This window comes from Saccopteryx bilineata, chromosome 7, assembly GCF_036850765.1.
Source record: "Saccopteryx bilineata isolate mSacBil1 chromosome 7, mSacBil1_pri_phased_curated, whole genome shotgun sequence".
NCBI lineage: Eukaryota > Metazoa > Chordata > Mammalia > Chiroptera > Emballonuridae > Saccopteryx > Saccopteryx bilineata.
This window is the reverse complement of record NC_089496.1, coordinates 100,792,564-100,802,696: the sequence shown is the minus strand read 5'-3', so window position 1 is coordinate 100,802,696 and position 10,133 is coordinate 100,792,564. Positions and strand designations below refer to the sequence as shown.

General features: G+C 51.8%; 1 protein-coding gene across 2 annotated transcripts in view; it reads left to right on the top strand.

Moving 5' to 3' along the window:
- Window positions 1-483: 483 nt before the first annotated feature.
- The window catches only part of AFAP1L2 (actin filament associated protein 1 like 2), a 100,412-nt gene continuing 90,762 nt past the window's right edge, over window positions 484-10,133 (top strand). The window contains exon 1 of one of the 2 annotated variants that reach the window (XM_066239454.1): window positions 484-1,087. In XM_066239454.1, the coding sequence (XP_066095551.1) occupies window positions 1,072-1,087 (16 nt within the window). In that variant the 5' untranslated portion in view covers window positions 484-1,071. The remainder of the gene's footprint in view (window positions 1,088-10,133) is intronic. The other variant, XM_066239456.1, reaches the window with a different exon arrangement.

The window sequence follows — 10,133 nt, the reverse complement described above, 5'->3', positions numbered from 1 at the left end:
GGGAGGAGCTGGAAGCATCAACTCCCATATGTGCCTTGACCAGGCAAGCCCAGGGTTTTGAACCGGCGACCTCAGCATTTCCAGGTCGATGCATTATCCACTGCGCCACCACAGGTCAGGCTGGTTGAGATTTTTAAAGTGAAAATCAAAAGTTTAAAGGAAATCCTGGATTTTCTTAGTGGGGGGTAAATGGGGAGGACTTGGGCATGTTAAGACACTGTAGGGGCAGATGGCAAAAGATGGGCAGAATGTGGGCTTGTGGCAACAGCGCGGGGTGGAGTTAGAGACGGAATGCCACCCCGCGGGGCGGCCCGGGGCGTGCCGCCCAGAACCCCGAGTTCCTGGACTTGTCCAAGAGGCTCTAGAAACGCTAGCCTTTCCAGGAGAGTCTGGGACGATGGCGTCCGCGGAACCTGCGCTCCGGTAGAAGGCAGCAAGTAGACGTTTCACATGCCCTCGTGTCTGTGAGGCGGCGGCAACCCTAGGGGGTTGCAACAATTCCCAAAGGACTGGGGCAGTGCTCCTCTGTCCCTACTCTTTTCTCCCTGCCGCCCGTGGAGAAAGGCCAAGGGCAAAAGCGCTCTGACCCGGGGGTCGAGCGGGCGGCGCTCTAAGCACATCTCTGCCTCCCTGACTCGGAACTCTGTCTCCTCTTCGGGGCAGTGGGTTGGCATCGAAGCAATCGGAAGAACAGCTCTTGTACACCCGCGGGAGACGGCCCCTCCCAGGAGCCTCCCCCAGGGTGTGGGCACGTCCCGGTCTAGTTCCCTCCCGCCGCCCCAGGGGCCGAGACGTGAAGGCGCGGCCAGGCGGCGGGGCGGGGTTCGAGCCCGGGTGCGCACGGATTTGCGCGCTGAAGGTCTGCTCGGGTCGGTCGTGGAGTTCCCCAGCGGGGGCGGCACGCCGGGCGGGGACGGGATCCGAGGGCCCCGGGCGCGGCAGCCGCATCAGAAGGTCCCGCCGCGAGCGTGACATCACGGGGAGGGGCCAGCGCGGCGACCCCGACGCGGAGCCGAGCGAGGAGAGCGCAGCGCCGGAGCCGAGCGGCGAGGAGCGCACGCCGAGGCCCCGATGGAGCGATACAAAGGTAAGGGCACGGGTTCCCCGCCGCGTGCACCCACTTTTCTCCCGCCCGGCACGACGCCAAGAAGGAAAGCTAGGGATGGCGCGGGCGTCACCGCGTGCGCCTCACGTCTCTCCAGGACTCAGGTGAGCAAAGCCGCCTGTCCCCGCTCAGCCCAGATCAGGACCGAAGACCCGGCCACCGCTGCCCCGCGGGCAGGGTGAGTGCTACTTAGGTGGTGGCTGTGACCTGAGCTTTTTTATCTTCCCAAGGTGCGGAGGGCTGGGGTGGGTGTAACGGAGCTTCTCACCTGTTGGAGGAGAGGGTGCGCTTAGCGACCCACACCCCCAATGCCCGCCGCCTGGGACCGGTGCCAGGGCCGGAGGAGGCCCAGAGGGAGGTCGGAACTGTGAGGGGCGGCTTCGGGGCAACGGGGCGAGTTGTTGAGTCCTCTCCGCGGGCGCCAGCAGGGGTGGAAGTCTTACTGCTGACCCCAGGAAAAGAGCGTGCGCTGGGGCGCGCTTCGGCGGTGGCGTGGGCTCGCAGCCTCTCCCACCCAAGTCAGGCCGCCCCTGTCGTCCTGCCGCTCCGGCAACTGGTTCTCTCCGAGCCTATCTCTTCTCTCTACCACCTCCACGAGGGGAGGAGTGCAAGAATTGGGGGCCGAACGGAACCCCGGCAGGTGGAGTGCGTGGAGGCGGCCCGGCAGAGGGCTTATTACCCCAGGGCGCAGATGGGGCAAAATTTGGATTTGGCCCCGGGCATGTTGGCCAGATCCTGATGGGCCGGCCGGCCCGCCCGAGTTGTGCCCGGTGCCCCGCTCGCATCTGTGCTGGGAAGTCCCGGGGTTGGAGTCTAGAAGCTTCGGATTGCAGACTTTTTGAAAAAAGATTTTAAAGAGCTGCCCCTCAAACGGGACGTTGCGGACGCGCCTTTTACCCCCTTTCGTTTGGGAAAGCCTCTTGCACTTTTTTATCCTGGGCTCGTCTCTGCCAAACCTGACAGAGGAAATACTGTTTCTATATTTATTTTCCCCTGGGAGAGAGTAAGAAAGGCGAATGCTCAGATTCCCAAGGAATCTCACTCCCAGTAGTTTTTGTTTTCGGAAACTGGCATTAAGGAAACTTGAGGGACCGGCTTTCGTGTCTTTGGATTTTCCCAGTGGTTTTTTTTCTTCTTCTTCTTCTTTTTTTCGTTTGAGTCACCTGGTTACAGGTGAGTGCAAAAGACTTAAATTCTAGACAGGGCTTCACGTGTAAAGAAAGGGTCTTTGCCAGGAGTGAAGAAGCAGGCTGGGGTTCCAGGGTTAAATTAGTTGGCCGATTTCTGTTTCTTTCTGTGAACTTTCCCTGGGGCCTCTCACAGGCTTCTAACCTGGTGGTTTCACAGTGAGTTTTGTGCCTGAATGAATGCACCCTTTTTTTTTTTTTTTTTTTTTTTTTTGCATTTTTCTGAAGCTGGAAACAGGGAGAGACAGACAGACCCCCGCATGCGCCCGACCGGGATCCATCTGGCACGCCCACCATGGGGCGATGCTCTGCCCACCAGGGGAGGATGCTCTGCCCATCCTGGGCGTCGCCATGTTGCGACCAGAGCCACTCTAGCGCCTGGGGCAGAGGCCACAGAGCCATCCCCAGCGCCCAGGCCATCTTTGCTCCAATGGAGCCCTGGCTGCGGGAGGGGAAGAGAGAGACAGAGAGGAAGGCGCAGCGGAGGGGTGGAGAAGCAAATGGGCGCTTCTCCTGTGTGCCCTGGCCGGGAATCGAACCTGGGTCCTCCGCACGCTAGGCCGACGCTCTACCGCTGAGCCAACCGGCCAGGGCTGAATGCACCCTTATGTAGTCTCAGAACACTAAAGGAAGCCACAGCCCCTGACCTTATGAAAGCAGTTTGCTGCTCCCTTTCCCATTCTGCCCCCACTGCCCTTTGGAAGAGACCCTCACAGGGGACGCAGGACTTGAGTTGCCCCCTGCTGGGAAGTGTTAGCCCTGAGTGTCCCTTCCAACTCGGGGTCTGCTGTTTCCGAATTGCGTTAGATCCAGCTTAAAGGTCCTGGTTGCAAGCTACTTTCTCAGATCAGCTTGTTTATCATTCTACATTAGGACGGATTGGGGGTCTTCTTTCCAAATGCCTAGTTATCAGAAGATTTTTTTGTATTGATAGCTTTTGACTTGGCCCTTGACCGAAGAAAGGCTTCTTCCTTATTTTATTACTCTGGAGAGCGTAACATACTCTTGCCCTGGGAGTTAGGGGCATTTTGCCAACTGAAAGAAATTTAGTTTCCAGTTCAGAGTGTTGATGTTTTTGGTAACACGTGGCTCTACCTCATCATTTTGCAACAATGTGATAAGTAGAGACATTTGAGAATTACCTAGATGGCAGAGACTAATCCAGCTCATTTTAGTGTTTGACTCGGGAGAAAAAATCTCCATTTCAAGTCTCACCCGGTGAGTGCTACCAATATGTTCATTATACCTTTCAGCTGAGGAATGTGGAGTTCTCCCAGCCTCCTTGTCAAATTACCCGTTCTCTTGAGAAGCAGATGAGCTGTGCTTTGAAACACTCACTGAATTAAAATGTTGTTCTGTGCAAAGTAAAGCATGTCGGGCCCAATCAGCAACTAATCAGAGCAGCTTGGCCTCCTCCTGCCCATCAGAGGCCGAGGCCCCGCCCCTTTTTAAAAAGTAAGCTTGAATAAGGTATAGTGGTTTTAACAACAAAGTTAAATGGAAAAGCAAGATCTACTTGGGCTCTCAGACTAATACAAGAATTGTAAAGAAGAATTCCTCTTTGTGATATTTTTAGATGTTGTTACTTAAACGCCTCATTCTGTGCTTCTACATTCCCAGTTTTGAGCTCTCCCCTCTCCTGGATCAGTAAAATGCCTTCATCCCTGTCTCCAGTCTCAAAATATTTTCTCGAATTTGTCAATCTTATCAGGCTCAGCTGAGAGACATCATTTGCCATGGTCCCCAGCTGGCATGTTATGTATTGCACACCTTCCAAAACCAGCCAATCATTTGTAGGCTCTGGTGTAACTGTCCGTTGTTTGGTAGGCTGCAAAGAGATGTCCGGACCTAAGGAACGGTGGGAATATCACCGTGTCTAGTGCAGAAATATTTCCACACTTTGTCCCTATTCTCTCTAAGCCATTCTTCTAGACTGTCACGGCTTTGGAAGCAAAAACAAGGATGGGAGTGTCTTCCCAAAGTGATGGAGCTTTTATGAGAGTCGTCATTAAAGTGACGGTGGAGTTGTTGTCTCTTGTACGTGAACCTCTTTGGTGTGGTATAAGCAGCGTTAAGTTCTGCGGGGTCCCTTGCAAAGGTTCCTCTTCTTGGATGTTTACATATTTGTGACTCTTCTAAGGCTGTCCTTGCATGGCTGCATGAGCCCATTGGCTGAAGTCACCATGTGGCCCAGGATTCTGGTTCCTGCTGCTCCTCCAGCTGGTGAGTGCATCTAGGGCCAAAAGTGACTGACCTACTGTGGATTGCACTTGGAACGTCCGTGCCAGAGCTTCCTGAAATTGTGTCACACTTGGATCCAGGCAGGCACAGTTGAGAAGGTCGCTTTAACTGGGATCAGTGGTTGAACGTGTATAACCACTGTCCTTTGTGTTGTCGTGATCACCTGACTCCTAGGTTTTAGGGGACAGCAAGGTAGAGGTGAGCTGTGAATGGGGCGAGCCCATGAGGAGACCTGAAAGCTTTTCTTTTTTCAGGAAGGCCTGAAAAAGAAAAATACAAATGAAAAGAGATGGGCTGATTAATAATGTTCATTTCACCTTCAGAGGAATCATGCATTCTGTTATTTCCGTGCCAAGGAGCCCAGGGTTATATCCCTGTTGAAGTTCTAGTGGTGCTTAACCTTAGCCACGCCTGGGACTCATCCTGAAGGCTTTAAACAGCTCGGATGCATAAGCCCCACCTGAGCTGGCCTGAGTTAATTGGTCTAAGGGTGGGGCTTAGACATTGTAGTGCTTAAAGGTCTCTAGGTGGTTTTAACATGTAGCCGAGGTTGAGAACCATTGAGAAAAGATAATTACATACACACCTTCTTCACCTGGAAAATTAAAAGCAAGTGGGGAGTAAAATGGGCCACCCCTCCCTCCATACTCACGTGGTATGTATATGCTTCAGCCAAATCTTGTGATACCAGCAGAAACCAAATGTGATCCACCTTAAGCTCTTATGGGCTTTCCAAGGCTGTGGGAACATGCTTTAGAACAATCTCCAGTGTAATGCTTCAGAACCCTGAGCTCGGGGTTTGCTCATGGTCGCACTTGACCTCGAGCCCCGCTGACTTTGAAGCTCTTTGTGTGGGAGCCCTTGATGCTTTGGCAGGGAAATGGTCTGAAACAGAAATATGGAGAGGTCACCTTTGGTGCTGAAGGCCCAGGCAGGGTGGGGGGGATTCTGCTTTGGGCCTTGCCCTGCTTCTGAAGGGGTTGGATCTCTGGGAATTGGGCTGGTTCCCAGCACAATTAAAGGGCCAGGAGGGGCCAAAGAGCTTCAAAGCTTAGGAAGCTGTGCCAGTTTTCTTCCAAATGCCTTTAATGATGGGAAATGTTTCTCTAAAGACTTCTGTCATTCAGAGAAGGGATACTTTCCTCCAAGCCAAGGGAGAGTGGCATGTCTGCTCAGAGCCCCGGCTGAGATGTGGGGGGGTAGTCACGGTGCGATGAAGAAGGCGGGGTTCAGGAACCAGGAAACACACGTGTTGTTTCCTCGGGCCAGTCACTGAGCTCTCCAGGCCTCAGTTTCCCTATCTAGAAGACGGCCACCGCTGTGTGTCTGTTTGACTTTCTGGGCACTGGTCAGTGCTAGTTGCTCTGTGGTCACTGAGGAATCTTTGGAGGGAGGAGGCTGTCTTGAGGAGGAGAGGGAAATGAGGGAGGGAATGGTGGTAACCCAACAAAGGTCAGTTTAGAATTGCGATTCTTATAAATAAAACCAGTTTCCTGTTGAGAGCAGAGAGCAGCAGACTTAGTGAGAAAGAGAATGCTGTCAGCCATGTTAGAAGTTTGTTTCTCAAGGACTTTTGTATAAACCTGTCTCCAGAGATTCTTTGTGATGGCCAGAGCCGCCCTCTGGAACACTCCCATTGGAGAGACAGATCAACTGAGGCCTAAGGAGATTAAGCAAGAACTCAGAAAGTCAGTAACAGGATAAAAAATATCCTTAAAAACTATGTTTCTAAAGGGTAACATTCCTAATAACAGAGTTTATTTAGAAGGAAGTGCTCAGAGCTATTTCAGACTCATTCCTTCCTTATCTCTTAATCTTCGGGACTGAGCCCTCAGGCCTCCTCTTCCGGGAAGCCTCCCCTGTGTTTCTCTGCTTTATCTCACTATTTTAGAAATAGTCTCAGTGCCTGTCACATCATAGGTACTCAACAGGTATTTGTGGAATTAATGTCACATGGTCTTATGTCTATATATCTGTTTTTCCTGTTAGACTGAGCTCCTTCAAGGCGAGGATCTTGTCTTTCTCCTCCAAGTGGCCCTCCGCCCAGCCCCTGGGACATGATTGGGGGCAGAATGAGTTACAGACAATGGCAGTGCGTGTCCTCCCATGCTCTGGCCCCTGAGAGCAGACCTGGGTCGCAAAGGGCAATGAAGTGCCATCCCAAAGCCGCCTGCCGGAAATGGAGATGCCAGTGTGCGGTGCCCCTCACCCCTACCCCCCACCCCTAAGCTTTCTCAATTTGAGCCTTCTTTCTGTCTGTTCCAGCCCAGGGCTGCTGCTGTCGGCTGGTACCCAGAAGGATCCTGCAGGTTTCTGCCTGTGAGTATGAACCTGCCAGTGCCCTCTGCAGCAGCCCACCTGGCCTCCAGGGCTCCCGAGGGCACAGACCTGGCTGTGCCCATGCTCTGGATGGAAGGCTGAGGGGTCCCATGGAGCTGGGGGTCAGCCTGAGCACTCCCAGGGCTCAGGGTTCTAATGCAGCCTTGGCCACTAACTCGCTGTGTGACCTTGGGCAAGTCAATTAATCTCTCCGGGGTTTTGTTTCCTCATCTGAACAAACAAGGATAATGATTACTAACCCGCTGCACTGGCTGCTTGGTGGAAAAACTGGTATATACTTTGAGAAAAGACATGTTAAATTGATTCAGGGAAGCAGGTGCTCTGAAACCTCTGGGACATGGTTCTGACCCCCACCAGTCTCTGCCTTCTTGGGGTGGCAGTGGGGGGTCCTCTCGGTTAATTTGGGCACCAGGCAGGCCATCCTGTGTTTTTGAGAGCTGCTGGGAGCTCTGAATTGGGGATGCTTAGCTTGTTCCCGGGCAGCCTAGCTTCTCAGAGGGGGACATCCATGCATATGCCCCTCCTCCTCAGTGTCCACTGGAAAGGAGATGGGCAAGGAAGCGCTCCTTCTTAAGCCTCAGGTGGGGGGCCGCATCCTGGCCCTGCCTGTCTTCACGCTGATGTCTCGAGAACTTTATACATGAGCGACACTGACCTTTCAGTAAGAACTTGGAGCTCTTTACTGGTGTTCTATCACTTGGCTCTCACTTTCTCCCTAGTTAGTCTTCAAACAAACTAGCCCCGCTGAGAAGGAGGAATAGCAAGAAAGTATAGAAAAAGTGGGTGCTGGCACTGTCCTGGGTGCATTGCATGGGACTTGGGCAGAAACAGGGGTGCAGGGTCCCTGGGCCCATCAACTGTTCTGGAGGAGTGGGGAGGGCCGCCCACACCACTGCAAGCTCTGATCTCACTTCCATGAGCCCCTCCTGGGGAGTGTGCTGGGCTCTGTCCAGGGGCTTAGCCCTGGCAGGTTGCAAACCAGCCCTTCTGACGGTGGTGAAACTTAGAAAGGAGAATCCGCTGTGAGCTCAGCCAGAGCCACGTGCTGCTGGCCGGAAGGAACCTGAGACTCCCTTTTCCAAGGACGGTGGCCGACAGGCAGACAGGAATGCTTGGCCATCGCCTTCCCAGGCCTCAGTTTTCTTAAAAGGCCCTTGATGGAGAATTTGCTTTCTCCATAACAAAGATGAACTGGAGACAATGATTTTGTCTCTTAGATAAGAAAGCAGAAGTCCAAGACTCAAACTTTCTAACAGTTGGGTAACTAACCACAAGTGACACGCACCAGCATGTTAAGTAAAAAAAAAAAGCCAGACTAAAAACTTATACTCTGCCTAATTTCCATGTACGTGACTTTTTAGGAAAAGCCAAACAATAGGGAAAGAAAACAGGTCAGTAGTTGCTGAGGCCCAGGTGGGAGGAAGAGGCACAAGGGAAATTTTTGGAATGATAGAAATCTTTGTTTTTCTTCTCTCTCTGGTGCAGGGGTTGGGAACCTTTTTGGCTGAGAGAGCCATGAACGCCACATATTTTAAAATGTAATTCCGTGAGAGCCATACAATGACCCGTGTATGTTACACATTATCCAATAAAAATTTGGTGTTGTCTCGGAGGACAGCTGTGATTGGCTCCAGCCACCTGCAACCATGAACATGAGCGGTAGGAAATGAATGGATTGTAATACATGGGAATGTTTTATATTTTTAACATTATTATTTTTTTTCTTAATGATTTGTCTGCGAGCCAGATGCAGCCATCAAAAGAGCCACATCTGGCTCATGAGCCATAGGTTCCCGATCCCTGCTCTGGTGGTAGTGGTCCAAAGCTCTGGGTGTTTATGAAAACTCAGAACTGTGTAGTTTTTTGCCATGTGTAAATTATGCCTCCAGAGAGCTGGGTTTAAACAGACCCTAGTAGTTGGGGTGCTGTAATGAAGTCTCCACCAAGCACATGGGTGGCCGTCACAGGTCGTGAAGAGAATCCGAGGTCCTAGTGTGGCCATACCTGCACCAGTCTGGAGGTGCAGCAGAAGGGAGTGAAGAATTCTGATATGAAACAAAACCCCCCGACTGTTTGATGGCATCTAAAATGCAAGAGGTATTTCCAGTAAGCACACATGGTGTGATGGCGGAAGCTCTCAGTCTACTTTGAGAAAGGGACAGTTTTCTTAAACCCCTGGCAGCCCGTGAGCCCAGGAGGGTCGTGATACCTTGAAGCCTTAGCCCCTTGCCCACCCTGGGAACTCTGCTCTGCACACACATGGATATAATTGTATCGACTTTGGCAGCCTTTCTGCAAATCCTTTTATTTTTTCCCACCAAGAAAGTTATTGAATAGAAATTGAGCACCCAACTCGGCACCATCATTTCTCCTGGCGTTTTGTGTGTGGCTGTCCTGCTTGTCTATGCGGGCGAGGTAGGATTGACTTTGAGTGGGAAGAACCCATGAGTTAGCTAAGTACTGTGCCTTGTGCCGTGTGGTGTAAGGCAGTGGTCCCCAACCCCCGGGCCGTGGACAGATACCAATCTGTGGGCCATTTGGTACCGGTCTGCAGAGAAAGAATAAATAACTTACATTATTTCCATTTTATTTATATTTAAGTATGAACGATGTTTTATTTTTTAAAAATGACCGGATTCCCTCTGTTACATCCGTCTAAGACTCACTCTTGACGCTTGTCTCGGTCACGTGATACATTTATCCGTCCCACCCTAAAGGCCGGTCTGTGAAAATATTTTCTGACATTAAACCGGTCCGTGGCCGAAAAAAGGTTGGGGACCACTGGTATAAGGGACCGAGGCTCCTGTTTCCGGGCAGGGGGCAGCCTCGTGATGCAAGGGCAGTCACCAGCCCTGGCTGTACCCGTCCGGGAGATGGGATGTGGAATCCCATGAGAATGAAGGGGCATCAGGCTGGTGGTCCTAGTAGAATCTGAAAATCTTAGTGATTTCCATTAAAAAAAAATTAAGACCCATATGGAACTGGCTTGTTTTCTAGGTGACCTGGGTTTGGCTCTATGACTCAATGCTGGATTTGTCTTCCCAGGTTCCTTACGGACAGACAGCTTGTTGGAAGGCTGTAGAACTTCCATCCATGGGAACCACAGGAGTCCAGATCGCTTTCAGCCACATATTACACAGAATGTCATACGTGCAGCTCTTCTTAACTGCAACTACATCCAAGCCATTAGTCACTCATAAAGGCCGGTCTGTTTCACCTCTTCTTGGGGGTGTTGAGGAAGATTTGCCAGATAAATAGCT